The sequence below is a fragment of the Capsicum annuum genome, chromosome 7, assembly GCF_002878395.1.
Source record: "Capsicum annuum cultivar UCD-10X-F1 chromosome 7, UCD10Xv1.1, whole genome shotgun sequence".
Classification (NCBI taxonomy): Eukaryota; Viridiplantae; Streptophyta; class Magnoliopsida; order Solanales; family Solanaceae; genus Capsicum; species Capsicum annuum.
In genome coordinates, this window is record NC_061117.1 from 224,429,617 (window position 1) to 224,445,234 (window position 15,618).

The 15,618-nt window shown below is 38.3% G+C and overlaps 2 protein-coding genes across 3 annotated transcripts; one reads left to right on the top strand and one right to left on the bottom strand.

Moving 5' to 3' along the window:
- Positions 1-19: 19 nt before the first annotated feature.
- On the top strand, positions 20-9,190 carry LOC107878756 (trigger factor-like protein TIG, Chloroplastic). 2 transcript variants are annotated; one of them, XM_047393351.1, is made up of 13 exons: positions 20-689; positions 2,521-2,604; positions 2,962-3,090; positions 3,460-3,548; positions 3,748-3,931; positions 4,698-4,830; positions 5,641-5,795; positions 6,338-6,430; positions 6,536-6,628; positions 6,986-7,066; positions 7,150-7,299; positions 8,385-8,480; positions 8,673-9,190. In XM_047393351.1, exons 1-13 carry the CDS (start codon positions 396-398, stop codon positions 8,748-8,750), a joined length of 1,659 nt encoding a protein of 552 aa, XP_047249307.1. In that variant the 5' UTR covers positions 20-395; the 3' UTR covers positions 8,751-9,190. The 2 variants fall into 2 exon arrangements, with proteins under 2 accessions (XP_047249307.1, XP_047249308.1); XM_047393352.1 differs by having other exon boundaries at positions 33-689; positions 4,740-4,830.
- LOC107878753 (phosphatidate cytidylyltransferase 1) lies at positions 8,467-14,955 on the bottom strand. The gene is made up of 11 exons (XM_016725866.2): positions 14,620-14,955; positions 11,757-12,010; positions 11,515-11,666; positions 11,289-11,430; positions 11,033-11,189; positions 10,636-10,683; positions 10,460-10,543; positions 9,948-10,076; positions 9,807-9,863; positions 9,607-9,687; positions 8,467-9,331 (listed from the first exon to the last, which is right to left on the bottom strand). Exons 1-11 carry the CDS (start codon positions 14,686-14,688, stop codon positions 9,242-9,244), a joined length of 1,263 nt encoding a protein of 420 aa, XP_016581352.2. The 5' UTR covers positions 14,689-14,955; the 3' UTR covers positions 8,467-9,241.
- Between the last annotated feature and the right edge of the window lie 663 nt (positions 14,956-15,618).

Below are 15,618 nucleotides of genomic sequence, written 5' to 3' on the forward strand. Positions count from 1 at the left end.
TAAGTGTTATTATGTAGTAATATTATGGAATTTTGATTGAAAGATGGGAAGATATTTTTTAAATCTACCCTATTCTATTTGAAGCTTTGGAGTAACATGTAAAGTTGCTGTGGGAGGTCATAGGTTGAAGTCTTAAAGTAATATGATAAGACTGCTTATAATAGATTTTTGTGTTGAGTCCTTTCTGAATTTAGCGATGATAAGACTGCTTATAATAGAATTTTGTGTTGAGCCTTTTCCGAATTTAGCGTTATTTTTAGTGCAGCGAACTGTTTTGGTTTTTCTTTTTTTTTTTACCTTATCCTACTTTACAAACTGCTTCGGAGGAAACAGTGTTATCTTCAAGTTCATCATCAGTATTCAGTTGTGCAGTTCATGTTACAACTGAAACAAAAATGGCAACTCCAATTTCCATGCAATTCAATCCCTCAATTCTCTCAAATATTTCTCCATCTGTGAATAATACAAAACCTCAATTCTTTCAACCCAATGATAAATTCTTGATCAAACAAAAAGTCAATTCATCTTCCCACCAGTTCTCCTCCTTTCTTCAGCAACAACAGCTTCCATTGCACCAACTGGAGACACCTCGATTTGTGGCGAAAGCAGCTACTGGTGTTGTTGAAACTGTGGAAGATAAACTTCCTGCTGATATTCATGTTACTGAAACTCAGGAGCCTAATTCACGGGTATGTTATGTGGTTTCTTTCTGTTATCCTTTGGGTGCGCACAGGGTAAATCCCGCTCCTGTGTAATAGCCCGCAAATCATACAAGAGAGGTAAATTGCTCTAGGAAAGTCCCCTTTTCCTGCTCTAGTGTAATAGCTACTAAATCATACAAGAGAGATAAATTGGATTAGGCAAGTTTAGTGCAATGAGCTCAACTAAGAAAGAATGCAACTTTCTTTGCAATCCTTCGGGTATGCACAGGGTAAATACTGCAAATGATACAACTGAGGTAAATTGCACTAGGTAAGTCCCCTATAGATCGATTCGTAGCATCAGCAGCTACTGGTGTTGTTGATACTGTTGAAGATAAACTTCCAGCTGATATTCTTGTTACTGAAACTCAGGAACCTAATTCAAGGGTAAGTTATTTGGTTTCTTACTTGATTTCTTTCGTTGTTATCTTTCGGGTGCACACACGGTAAGTCCTGCTTCAGTGTAACAGCTTGCAAACTATAGAAGAGAGGTAAATTGCACTAGGTAAGTCCCCTTTTCCCTGCTCTAGTGTAATAGCTCGCGAATCATATAAGAGAGGTAAATTGCATTAGTCACGTCCCCTTTTCATGCAAATGTAATAGCCCGCAAACCATACAAGAGAGGTAAATTGCACTAGGCAAGTCCCCTTTTCCCTGCTGCAGTGTAATACCCCGCAATTCATACAGGAGAGGTGAATGGTACTAGGCAAGTCTAGTGTGAAGAGCTCGACTGAGAAAGAATGCAACTTTCTTGCTTTCTTTCTTTGCTATCCTTCGGGTGTGCACAAGGTAAATTTCGTTCCAGTGTAATATCCCACAAACCATACGAGAGAGTTAAATTTCACTAGGCAAGTCCCCTTTTCCTGCAATTCATACAAGAGAGGTAAATAACACTAGGAGATTTCAGTGCAGTGAGCTCGACTGAGAAAGAATGCAGCTTTCTAGCTTTCTTTCTCAATCCAAGTTTTAATTCTTCGCAAAGGTTTTATTTTTCTTAGTACTCATTCCGTTTATTTATCTTTCTAGCTTTGACTTGATATAGAGTTTAAGAAAGTAAATGAGTGTTTAAGTTTTGTGGTCTTGAATTTAAATTATGAAGAATGTACCAAAATGTCGTTTAATCTCGTGGTCTTTAACATGTCTTGTGTGAAGTTGAACTTAAGGAGTTGTCAGAAAAGGAAAAATAGATTCTTTTTGAGACAGACTAAAAGGAAAGTAAGAAAAATAAATTGAAACTAGGGAGTAATAATTTTCTAAGCTGGTGACAACTCGTGAGGCCGGAGCTAGAGTATGGTTATGGGATCGGCTAAAACTGATAGCTTTGGTCCAAATCCTAGATTTGTCTTAAGAAATTTTGTTGGATATCTCTAAATTATTGATTATAAATTTAATAAACTAGAATTCCGAATCCATAAGGTTCAAATCTTGATTCCGCCCGACAAGGTAGGCAAGTTTATTTGCGGAATCTATGTGTCACTTTTTGCTTTCAAGATTCAAAATATATGAACTTTGGCCAATATTTTATCATGCGTTTGAGAAGAACTACAACTTATATTGTACTTTTTGAACATTTTTTAAATATTGAGTTGATCTAATCCAGTTTAGCTTCGAAGATTAATCAATGAAAGTGTGCATTAGAAATTGTACCAAATACATCAGGAAAAATCAAATTTTAGAATTAGAATTTTAGCTTGATCTTATTTGTTAGTAGTGAAGTATCCGAAGGATTGAACGTTCACATATTGCTTTGCTTCAATTTCTCAAGCGAAGAGTTTCATTATCACATCCACATATTACTTCAATTATTTTATTTTCGCAGGTCAGATTAACTGTAGAAGTTCCAACTGTTGTATGCGACGATTGCTATAGAAGAGTGATAAAAGAGTTCACAAAACTTTCAAAGGTGATGGACGAGATCCTTTTCTAATTTATCATTGTTGCCAACGACTTGGGTAGCCATATTCTATTTGTAAGCTAATTTATTACCTTGAGGAGAAGACTATAACGTTATGATTGTTCATAAATATTGTTACATATATTTTGAAAACTTTCAACTTATATTGGATATCAATAGTGATTTTTCATGATCCATATCATTTTATTGAGTATGCTTTGAAATTCCATTTAAATACTGGCGAAGTGGCTTACTTTTTCACAAAATTTGGTCTTGACCATCTATTCCATATCTAAATTCTTCTTTAACAGCTGTTATTGAAAGGAACTGAAGTATTTAGTCATACTGTTTGCTTTACATATTCAGGTTCCTGGATTTCGTCCTGGGAAGAATGTTCCAGAAGATATCCTAGTTGGCTTTGTCGGGAAGCAAAATGTTCAAAAAGCTGCAGTTGAATCTATTCTGAAAAGAACACTTCCCCATGCCATGTCTTCGGTGCGTCATGCTATTTTTACAGTTGATTCATCTTGTAATAGTTTAAACTTCTTGAACTGTTGTTAAAAATTTGAGGTTTGATTTTGTTACTTGACACTAGTCACATCCTGTCAAACGCTTGTGTACCTGAAGCTTTAAGGACCTCTTTCACCTTTATATCTCATCAATGTTGGAATCGAGAAAAATAAATAAATGTCGGGCCAAAGTAGTGCCCATCATACAGTTTTGGCGGTTCTAGGAAGTAGTTTGTATCTTTCTTTACAAATATTTGATTGTTTATGAATAATAAAAGGGAATTTACGATGCTCTAACTATCTTTCCACTTTCTTGGTTTGCTAACTCTGATGCATTGATGCTGTTAAACTGTAGGTTACCAAAAAAGCATTTGAAGACTCCATCCGCATTGTGACCAAATTCGAAGAAATGGAAAAGACTTATCTCTCTCAGAATTCCTTGAGGTTTGTTAAACACTCAAAAGCGAAAATAGTTTGTAACTTTACTTTCCACAGCTTCTGAATTTTTCTGTTAAACTTGGGTGTTCATGATCTAGAGTTTCTAGTTCCCATGAAAAACTAGCTTTAAAATTGAAAGGTGAGAAGAGTTTGATCTAGTTAAATACTAGTGCAATTCTTGATCTGTTATTAATGATGTTTATAGGTACGATGTGGTTGTTGACGTGGCTCCTGAAATCAAGTGGAAACCTGAAGATGCATACAAGAATCTCAAGGTGGTTGTTGAGCTTGACAGTGATATGGATGCTCAGACAGCCTCAGAAAAAGAGCTAATACGGCGTCATAAGTCTCTGGGTGCATTGAAAATTGTTACCGACAGGGGTTTACAGGTAACCATTGGTTCCTCAGACTAGTCGGTAGATTCTTGAAAGCATCTAAAGAGTCTACGCCTGAGTTTGTTTTAACTTTTTCCTCTTCTTCCGTACTAATTTAGTTCATAGATTATAGATCGAACATGCTAAATCTGAAATTTATTTGAAAAGGCCATTATATCTCATTTGCTAAAGAGTTAACAAAATCATATGCAATTGTATAACTCTCTTACTGAATTCCAGCTCCACTTCTCTGCTCAAAACATGACCACTTCCTCGCGACCCCCTCCACTCTATGTTGTTCAGACTCTTCAAAAATGTCAACTGGCACGTCGGATTCTCCAAAAAAGTGTATTTTTGGAGAATCCGACACGGGTTCGGCGTGGAAAGTGAAAAGTCTGCGCAACTCAGCGGCTCCACTAACCTCCATAGCTTTTTCTTCAATGGTGAAATAGTTTTATGGTATAATCTGGAACTTTCCTTTTGGAAACATAAGGAATGTCTTTCTTTCATGAGCACAAACTTACTTTGATGTTAGCAAGCATCTTTTCCTTTTTCGCAAAAAAGCGTCTTGTTTCGTCTTGTTTTTTTTTTTCTTCTACTTAGCATACTATTTACATTGTTATTGATCATATTGGTAGTTGGTACTGTTGCGTTTTCAAACTTCCGTGCATTTGACATAAACTTTGGGGATGTAAGTCCAGAGTCTAACATAAGCAGTTGAGTGAGATTTTCTGTTTGTTTTGTGCATATTGTTTACCATAAGCATTCAAAAATTCTCCAGGTTGTGCATATTGTTTACCATAAGCATTCAAAAATTCTCCAGGTTGGGGATGTCGCAGTGATTGATATATCAGCAACGACGATTGAGCAAGATGGATCAGACGCTAAAAGCATACCAGCTGCAGAGAGTAAAGGTCTAATATTTCTTTGATAGATCATTTGTTATGAAATTACCGTCTCCCAAGTAGGTTTTTGCTTGTTATTTACAAAATTATATTGAACAATTGATCATGCTTGAAATGGTTAAATGTACAAAGGGAAAAGTTTAGATAACTGGTGTGAAGTGCCTAAATAAAGCAAAGATCTCTAGTAGTACACATCCATTTAATGTAGCATGAGAAGCCTAAAACTCGTACTAAATTCCAATTCAGCATAAGAAGCCTAATAATCTACAAAATTCCAGTTCTTCTCTAGTGATTTCTTATGTATAACTGCATATGGTGGATTACTATGGAGGCTGGAATTGCACATTATAATAGAGATCCAGGGCCTTTTTGCAGTCAGATGGAATTTGCCGTTGAAAATAAAAATGTACTGTTTCTCGTCAAAGAAAGTTCAATATCCGAATATTATGTGATTAGAGTGGTATACCATAACTGACATCCAAATAATAGTGCTCCAATAAGTGCCAACACAATTACCTGGATGATCTATTTCCATGTAGATTAAACTCTCCCCTTTGGTCACCATCTAAAACTGTGTTAAAGAATTACTCAGGATGTCACCGTACCATCTTAGCAGACATGGAGTGAGGTGAAGATTGAGGGGCTCGGTTGGCATATACTTCAAGATTGTTGAACTAGTAAATGTGGCGGCTACTGGAGTTTTCATGTTCCTATTGCTCTTGATGCCTCTATCCGTTTCAAGAACTTTTGGATTACGTATGTTGCTTCTCCTATTCTTGGAAATGTTTGAGCTGATTGTATCTATATTTATGGTTTCAGGTTTCAACTTTGATTCAGAGGAGGGTGATAATGTCCTTCCGGGTTTTCGTGATGCGATGATTGGTATTAAAAGTGGTGAAACGAAGTCATTCCCGTTGGTATTTCCAGACTCATGGAAACAAGAAGATCTTCGTGGTGTTCATGCTCAATTCACTGTGAGTTCCTATGCCACCTGATAAAAAATGCAAATGAAGTCAATGCCATGTAAATAGTAATGTTTCTTTACTTTTTTGTATTATCTCACCGTCCTTCTAGATAACACTAAAGGCTAAACTACTCCTAGTGGCAGCTACGAATCCCAAAAAGAAAAGTACTTTATCCACGATCTCTGCAAACTGCAAAGAATCAGGTGACGTCCAAATGAAAGTTCCTCAAACAATATTGCTGGCGGTGACTATAGAGAAAAAATGCATAATGTTACTGGTCTTTTGAAAATGATGTGTAATCTTGTTCGAATTTTCAACTCTTGTGGGACATTTTCCGCTCATCTGAATTTGGATTTCTGTTCGTGTTTCTAAGCAAAAGAAACTCCAACTTCCTCGACCATTTTAAGGCTGATTGATCCTAGGGTTTTTTGAGAGGTAACTTCAAATTTTTTGCCAAACTAGGTGGAGTGCCGAAGACATCCGTTTGTAAATGATTAATATGTACAATTGAGCTTCTCAGTTTAAGTCCTTCAGTCTGTTTTCCTCATCAGGTTGAATGTAAAGAACTGTTCTACAGAGATTTGCCCGAGTTGAATGACTCGGTTGCTGAAAAGCTTCTCCCAGGTTGCAGCTCCATTGAGGAGGTGAGGATTGCTGTTCTTCTCATATGTGCAAACGAGTTACAGGAAAGCAATTTATTTCCAGAATCACATCGTAGTTGAGGAAATTTCCTGATACATAATTTGCAGGTCAAGCAAGCATTGCTACAAAGGTGTCTTGAAATTGAACAGGCAGCTAAAGACCAAGCAACTGATAATGCCATCCTTGACCAGCTATACAAGGTTTGTGTCCATTTCGTTTTATATTCCATAGTCGCATTTAGCAAATACGAAAATGGAAGCCATACTGACCGTATGTTGCTTGATTGGAAAGTTTTTTCTCATCACCCCATTATTGCAAACAACAAGCTGCTTTTTTCCCTCATCTTGAGATTATGGGCTTATGACCATATGAATGTGCAATCCACTTTCTAATTAACAAAATTCTTCGAGTAACTTCTATCCCCAATTAGTGAGAAGTACTTCAGACTTGCATTTTTGAATAGACCATAAGTTTGGTGACTATTTCCGTACATGTATTAGTCCATTGTTTATTGAACTTCTTGTTATGAGTTTATGACATCTTCTCTTACGCTCTAGTTCATTGAAGTTGATATTCCTCAATCTCTCTTTGAAGAGCAAGGAAGACAACTCTACGGAGCCCAACTTTTACAATTACAGGTAAGACCTTCATTCACCACTCAGTTGTCTTTCCATTTATGGACTTCTATGCATGGTCTGATCCGATCATTGTCTTTGTTCAGGCAAATATGAAACTGAATGAACAGCAGCTGGCCTCGTTATCAAGCCCAAGGGCCGTGAATGAGTTCCTTGAAACACAAAAAGAAAATATAACAAGTATCATAAAACAAAATTTAGCTGTTGGGGACATATATACTCGTGAAAATTTGCAGGTATGTTTCTTCATCTTTATGTGATCCCCCTATCAGAACTCCGTAACTGTGTTTGTCGCATCTTTGTTGTTATCAGAGTAGTTGTTTTAAGTGGTTGGTAACGTGATAACTACTCAAAACAGTGAGAACGAAATTCAGTTTACTTTGACCAATTACTGTGAGCATTCAAAAGTAAATTAGCTTTCCAGTAATGAGCAAATCTGCGACAACAAAAATAATACTATTTTAGTCACGGGTATGTTTTGTTCATCTCATCTCTGTTGTACGGAGCGGAGTGTTGGCCAGTAATAAAGCACTCTCATATCCAAAAGTTGAAGGTGGCGGAGATGAGGATGTTGCGGTGGATGTGTGGCCTTACCAGGAAAGATAGGGTGAGGAATGAGATTATTCGGGAGAAGGTGGGAGTTGCTTCGGTGGAGGACAAGATGCGAGAAGTGAGTTTATGTTGGTTCGGACACGTAATGAGGAGGGGTTCTAATGCTCCAGTGTGGAGGTGTGAGACCTTGGCTATGGATTGGGGTAGAGGTTTAGGGGGTGATTAGGCATGACATGGAGCAGTTACAGCTTACGGAGGACATGACCCTTGATAGGAAGGTGTGGAGGGCACGGATTGGGGTAGAGGTTTAGGGGGTGAGAGTGCGTCGGCAACAGCAGGGGAGTGTTCTTTTGTGTCTGAAGTTTCTTGTTCATGGTGTTGTGTGACGTCCATGGTTTCGGTTGGATAGTTTCTAGTATTATCTTGTCTAGCGGTATTAGTTTATTTTGCATACTGTGCTGGTTTATATGCATTTATGTTTTGTGTTTGTTATACTGTTATCGGTCCTAAGCCGAGGGGTCTATCGGAAACGGCCTCTCTACTTGACTTGAGATAGTGGTATGGTCTGCGTACACTCTACCCTCCCAGACCCCACTATGTGGGAATGTACTGGGTATCTTGTTGTTGTTGTTGTGTCTCTGTATTGGTCCTATTATCATTTTGCCAGTGCCATCCAATAGCGTGTCAATGATTCAAATACTTAGGCGTGCTGATAATGCAGCATTGCAGTTTGCCTTTCTGATTGTCAGTCATTTACTGGAATTTGCAGTTTTCAACAGAGGAGCTAGTGAACGAGGTTCAGAACTCAATTCAAGAATTCAAACAGCATAAACAAGAGTACGATGAAGACAGAGTTAAGCAACAGGTTAGTATTTAACTGAATCGTTCTGCCAATATCCTTTTAAACATAATTGATCGCAAAGCCTCAAGCAACTTGATCATAAGAGAAACACGGCAACTATCTTTACGAAAAATTTCGCCAGACTTAATCAAGTCTCATGTTTGTTCTCCATATTAAGGGAAATGCATAGTCTGATGGTCCGTTAATGTTTCCCAGGTACAAGAGGTACTTGAAGGGGCTAAAGTACTTGAATGGCTAAGGGAAAATGCTGAAATACAGTACATAACTAGGTGAAAAGGTATCGATGTTCAATTTTCAAAGAAATGATAAGCGTTGACTTAGGTTGATGCTTCTGAAGACTCCGTCGTCTCATAAAGATCCATAGGTATCGCTGTCCCAAGTTATTCAAAGAATGTCAGCAACTGATGTAGCCAAATGCTTCGAGCAAGTTCAGCAATATCGAGTTTCCAGAACTTATACTGCCCAATCTTTGGCTTGGACTGATGAAGGTTCTCATAATTCGAGCATCTTTTTTGATCAACGAGGCAATTTTCCAGGCTGGTAAATCCTCCCAACTTCTATATTACCATCTATATCGTCACCTTTTAAAGCTGGTGAAAAACTACATTTATTTTGTGAGGCACACCAGAGCTGTTTAATCCGAATACATTTGTGACAAGTTATTTCTAACTCAAACCTTCTGTTACCTATTCTAATTGTGTCTTTGCTTGCTAGATTATGTGTTTTACAATTGTTAATATTTTGTGCAAAGTTAACAACATTGTTCAATAACTTTCCATCTGCTTCTGTCTAAAAATCTGGCTCAGCCTATAGTAAAGTTTTTTCTGATCCTCAAAGCTGAGATTCCTTACTATCTGCAGTAGACAAGAAAAAAGAAAATCAGTTATAGAATACTTTTTTTTTGGTTTCCCATCCGGTGTCCGGTGCCCGCATTGGAGCCCCGACTAATCCGGATCACGCGTTGCAGGGCCCATTAAGGTGGCAGCGCTCCCAACAGAGTTTTCTCCATACCCAGGGTCAAACCTTCGACCTCTCGTTAAAGGTGGAGCAGCCCCATCCACTACACCACAACCCATGTTGGTCAGTTATAGAATACTTGCCACAAGTTATTTAAGCTATTTGTTATTACCTGATCTAAAATCATGTCGACGGAGTAATCTTGAGGAACAAATGACTGGTAGTATATGTAGACAAAAATTGCCATCACCATCTGCACATACATAACAGTAACACAACCTTAGCTTATCTTGCACTGTTGATATTTTGGTCTCGAAAACAAGAACAATCAAGTAAGTGTTTCAACTCTCCGTGATCTGAACAACGCTTTACCTGACAATCCATTCTATCAGTGAAACCGCCATGTCCAGGAATGTAATAGCCAAAATCCTGGACGATTCCATGTAAATGAAGGAAATCAGTGACTAAAAAGTACAAGGATGATACTCAATTTTTACTTAAAGTTGTACAGACCTTGATCTTAAAGGCTCTCTTGAAACCACTAGCGAAAAATCCTCCAAACGGAGCTATTATTGATGCAAATAAACCCAAGCATAAAGCATGCCATTGCACAGGTAGTATCGATATCTCCTTCAGAGGGAACTGTTAAGATTTCACTAAATCATAATCACTATGTAAGTTCTGTCATAAGCAGAGCAATTTCAAGTTAAATGTAGAGAGCTGAGGAAGTTTACGTACATTTGCTTAGTAGATGAGGGACTATCAGTACAATTTTGTCGAATTGTTGTTTTCACAAAACCAATGATGACATGAGTTGAACTTAAATGAAGCAGCAAGGATTCATATAGTCAATCCTAACTCATTTGGGACTGAGGCTTAGCCGTTGCTGTGTTTTTACAAAACTCAATACAGGATTGCTTTAGATTCAGCTATGCCTCAATCCCGAGCAAGTTGGAGAGAGTTGATAATATAAGTTGGAAAAAGATCGTAGTTTTCACAGTAAGGCATTGATGATGCAGACTCACCCATTGAATCGAACCAGCTATAGAATAGTATTCTGGCTTGAATAGAGGACCAGGATCACACTCAAGCCAACCAGTCGATAGATCCTGTATTGACTTTGTTAGATTAGTAATTTTCTAGAATTTTACTCGAAATCTGTTCTTCAAGAAAGCGTAACTCAATGTATTAAACATCTCACCTTTCTTGGACATGTCAACCATTGGAAGCGGCCGAGGACATTTGCAAACTGCATAGAAGCTGAAAATTTCAATTATAATAAATTTACATTTTGTTACAGTACTACTTCCATGGATACGACTAGCTTGTGAGAGGAGGATTGTCCAAGTCTGTATAAAGAGGCCACTAGCCCATTTCCCGATCAATGTGGGCCTCTAATGCACTCTAACATACCGAACTCAGACCATCAGGAGCGTGAACAATATAACATGGTGGGTCAAACAGGTCGAACCTGGCTTTGATACAATGACAAAACTACTTCCATCTCAACCAATTGTGAAGAAATTATCAGTTGATCGATAAATGCAGGAGAGTAGGAAGATAAAAAAACTTGGAAGTCCTGAAAAGGTGCCACTGACCAAGAAAGCTGTTATCATGGTGGCAATCGATGCTCCAATGAAGCCTTCCCATGTCTTCTTCGGAGACAGCTTGATCAAAGGCGTCTTCCCAAAGAAAAAACCAAAGAAATAAGCTGCCACATCATTCATCGCTATGAGTGATGCTGGAAGAAGGAACCTGCAACAGCAGAATTCAACGATATAAACCAAATGAGCCTTTAGCTAATGCATCAACAAGAGTGAAAATTGTTATACTTCCTGAGAACTTATATATTACCAGAAAATGCCTTCGAGTATGTTGGCTACAGTAAAAGACGATTGAGTGAAGACCACAAATAGAACCATGTGTGTCCACGCATACTGACCAAACTGATACTTGTATGTCTTCTTCTTTAACGTTAGTATAAACCAAACAAGTCCTGCAAATACAACCGAGCATCGCACATTTAACATCTTGTGGTATACAAGCACCAAACCTATATGTTACTACATATAGAACAAACCTGCAATGTACAGAAAATAGCAAAAGACCATCTGATACTTGATGACCTTGCTTACTAGCTTATAAGAGAATTCATCTATAGTCGCAGTATTCACAAGTTGTTGGCTGAGTATACGTCCATATACAAACAACATTCCGGTGAAGAAAAAGTGCCTGATCAACGATATAAGATGAACACCTAAATTACATATCAATTTTCGAGCTGTCAAAATCATAGTTAAGCAAGCAGAGGGGAATACTTACCAGTTTAGTAGCCTAAATCCTGGTAGACACCTATCTTCATCAGTTCGTCTGAGTAGATTGAACAACTCCGAGGTCATGATGATTTGGATGACGACGACCATTGCACAAATATACAAATGGCCTAAGTATAGAATTATGATGATGCTTATAAGCATCCATAGAGAAGAATACGTGCGAATCCACATAGTTCTATATCTGTTTCGATCCTCCATAACTATCTGGCTCCCGTTTACTTTGCCTAGCTCGGGAAATACCTGACATCACAGATCAAGTTCAACAATCATTATCCAAATAATCACCAATGTACAACAACAACATACCCAGTGTATTCCCACCTAGTGGGGTCTAGGGAGGGTGGAGTGTACGCTGACCATACCACTACTTCAGGTGAAGTAGAGAGGTTGTTTCGAATAGACCCCCGGCTTAAAACCAATAACAATATTACTAACACAAAACTAACAACACTAATCACCAATTGTACAACAACAACAACAACAAAATACCCAGTGTATTCCCACATAGTGGGGTTTGGGGAGGGTAGAGTGTACGCAGAGCATACTTTCAAGAATGGACCTTGGACCTAACTCAACCTCAAAAGAATGACCAATTGTACAACAACAACAACAACAACAAAATACCCAGTGTATTCCACATAGTGGGGTTTGGGGGAGGGTACGCAGAGCAAACTATCAAAATGGACCTTGGGCCTAACTCAACCTCAAAAGCTAGCTCGGGAGGTGAGGATTAACCAACTCCATATAAGCAAACTACTAGTCCATTCCCAATTTACCCACTTTAACCACCCCCTCACGCCCAGGCCCAACTGGCACTGGCGCGTGGACCGAGAGCCCAAAACGGGAATGGACCTGGCTTTGATACCATGTCAAGAAATGGACCTTGGGCCTAACTCAACCTCAAAAGCTAGCTCAAGAGGTAAGGATTACCCAAGTCCATATAAGCAAACCACTAGTCCATTCCCCAACCAATGTGGGATTTTTACCCACTCTAACACCCCCCTCACGCCCAGGCCTAACTGGTACTGGTGCGTGGACCGGGAGCCCAAAACGGGAATGGACTTGGCTCTGATACCATGTCAAGAATGGACCTTGGGTCTAACTCAACCTTAAAAGCTAGCTCAGGAACCAATAGTCCATTCCCAATCAACGTGGGACTTTTACCCACTCTAACACCCTCCTCACACCCAGGCCCAACTGGCACTGGCGCGTTAATCGAGTGCCCAAAACGGGAATGGACCTGGCTTTGATACCATATCAAGAAATGGATCTTGGGCCTAACTCAACCTCAAAAGCTAGCTCAAGAGGTGAGGATTACTTAAGTCCATATAAGCAAACCACTAGTCCATTCCCCAACCAATGTGGGATTTTTACCCACTCTAACACCCCCCTCACGCCCAGGCCTAACTGGCACTGGCACGTGGACCAGGAGCCCAAAACGGAAATGGACTTGGCTCTGATACCATGTCAAGAATGGACCTTGGGCCTAACTCAACCTCAAAAGCTAGCTTAGTAGGTGAGGATTACCCAACTCCATATAAGCAAACCACTAGTCCATTCCCAATCAATGTGGGACTTTTACCCACTCTAACACATACCACTACCTCAGGTAAAGTAGAGAGACTGTTTCCGATAGACCCCATCGTAGAACCAATAACATTATAACAAACTCAAAACTAACAACGCTAATCACCAATTGTACAAGAATAACAATAAGAAAATACCTAGTGTATTCCCACATAGTGGGGTTTGGGGAGGGTAGAGTGTACGCAGAGCATACTACCTCGGGTGAAGTAGAGAGACTGTTTCCGATAGACCCCAGCTTAGAACCAATAACAGTATAACAAACACAAAACTAACAACTCTAATCACCAATTGTACAGCAACAACAACATACCCAATGTATTCCCACTTAGTGGGGTTTGGGGAGGGTAGAGTGTACGTAGACCATACCATTACCTCAGGTGAAGTAGAGAGGTTGTTTCCGATAGACCTCCGGCTTAGAACCAATAACAATATAACAAACACAAAACTAACAACGCTAATCACCAATTGTACAACAACAACATACCCAGTGTATTCCCACCTAGTGGGATCTTGGGAGGGTAGAATGTATGCAGACCATACCACTACCTCTGATGAAGTAAAGAGGTTGTTTCCGATAGACCCCCAGCTTAGAACCCATAACAATATAAGAAACACAAAACTAACAAAGCTAATTACCAATTGTACAACAACAACAACAACAACAACAATATACCCAGTGTATTCCCACCTAGTGGGGTCTTGGGAGGTAGAGTGTACGCAGACCATACCACTACCTCTGGTGAAGTAAAGAGGTTGTTTCCGATAGAGTCCTGGCTTAGAACCAATAACAATATAACAAACACAAAACTAACAACACTAATCACCAATTGTACAACAACAACAACATACCCGCTCTATTCCCACCTAGTGGGGTCTGGGGAGGGTAGAGCGTACGCAGACCATACCACTACCTCAGGTGAAGTAGAAAGGCTGTTTCCGATAGACCCTCGGCTCAGAACCAATAACAGTATAACAAACACAAAACTAACAACGGTAATCACCAATTGTAGCAGATGAAAATTTTCAAATTATTACCGTCAAAACCTCTCTATAACAACCATGTTCTCCTTAACAACATTTCATTATAGCGCCCCAAAAAATATCAGAACAAACGACGTAATCAAGGTGCTGCATGTATACAATAAGTTCAATAGTACTATTATCAACTTTCCTTGATGCAAATAATTTCAAATATATCCCTACTTTTTTGAACACATTGAATTCATATTAGTAATTAATAATGCAGAAAGAAGCTGGTATACCTCCTGAATTCGTCTACGTCGAATTCGAGTTGGTGTTGATGGTGATGAAGGCATCATATGATCCTGCATTCTTTATTTTTGATCAATCAAATCAAAGAAAATGAGTTAATTAGTGTAGGTTAATTAGTCCCACAGTATGTAGTAATTGGTTGTTAATATCTCTTGGATTAATCTCAAACTTAGTGAAAATTAATTAAACCAGTTTTAGCTAGATCATGGAAAAATCAACAACAATGGTACTATGAAAAAATGGAGATCCTTAATTGCTGATGTGCATTGAATTTTAAAAAAAAATTGTCCGGTTCAATTGCCTGTTAATGTTGGTCTTTACGTGTAGTCACGTGACACTATTATTTTTTTGTATGATACATAAATATGTCTTTTTAACTTAAATTTATATAAAATTAAATAAGTAGATATACATATTCTACGTGGTATTTATATTTATATGAGAGTCTTTTCATAGCCATGTGACACTCTATAGATTTTTTTTTTCTTTTTTAAAATGACAGAGTAATTTCACATGAAACATAGTTCTTATTTCGCTTTCTGCTAGCCTGTCCGTGACAATTAATTTTCTTATCTTGTCTTGACTTATTTGCATGGGATATTTATAATTATTTTTTAAGAATATAAAAATATGAATTAATTAAATACAATTGAGTAGTAGTAGTAATCGTAAAATAGTGAAGACATGTGACACACATATATATTGAAACAGTGATGGGACCAAAAATTTCACCAAGGGAATTCAAAATCGAAAAATGTAGGCATCCAAACTAATCGAAGGGGGTTCGACATCAATTATATATATAAAAAAAATAATTTAATCATGTCTTAAATTCGTTAACTGTCCTCGGTTATCAGGGGCCGGCGGAGCCACCTTTAACTCAGGAAATTCGTTCGAACCCTCTTCGACGAAAAATTATATTATTTATACATGGGTAAAATTATCTTTATGTATATATAGTTGACGTTGAACCCTTTCAGCTAATTCAT

Coding starts and splice junctions, on each gene's coding strand:
- LOC107878753 (XM_016725866.2), bottom strand. CDS start 14,688: ATGCAGGATCATATGATGCCTTCATCACCATCAACACCAACTCGAATT. Junction 12,011..14,619: donor GACGTAGACGAATTCAGGAG/GTATACCAGCTT, acceptor CTGTGATGTCAG/GTATTTCCCGAGCTAGGCAA. Junction 11,190..11,288: donor ATACTCGAAGGCATTTTCTG/GTAATATATAAG, acceptor CTGCTGTTGCAG/GTTCCTTCTTCCAGCATCAC.
- LOC107878756 (XM_047393351.1), top strand. CDS start 396: ATGGCAACTCCAATTTCCATGCAATTCAATCCCTCAATTCTCTCAAAT. Junction 3,932..4,697: donor TTACCGACAGGGGTTTACAG/GTAACCATTGGT, acceptor AAAATTCTCCAG/GTTGTGCATATTGTTTACCA. Junction 7,067..7,149: donor CCCAACTTTTACAATTACAG/GTAAGACCTTCA, acceptor GTCTTTGTTCAG/GCAAATATGAAACTGAATGA.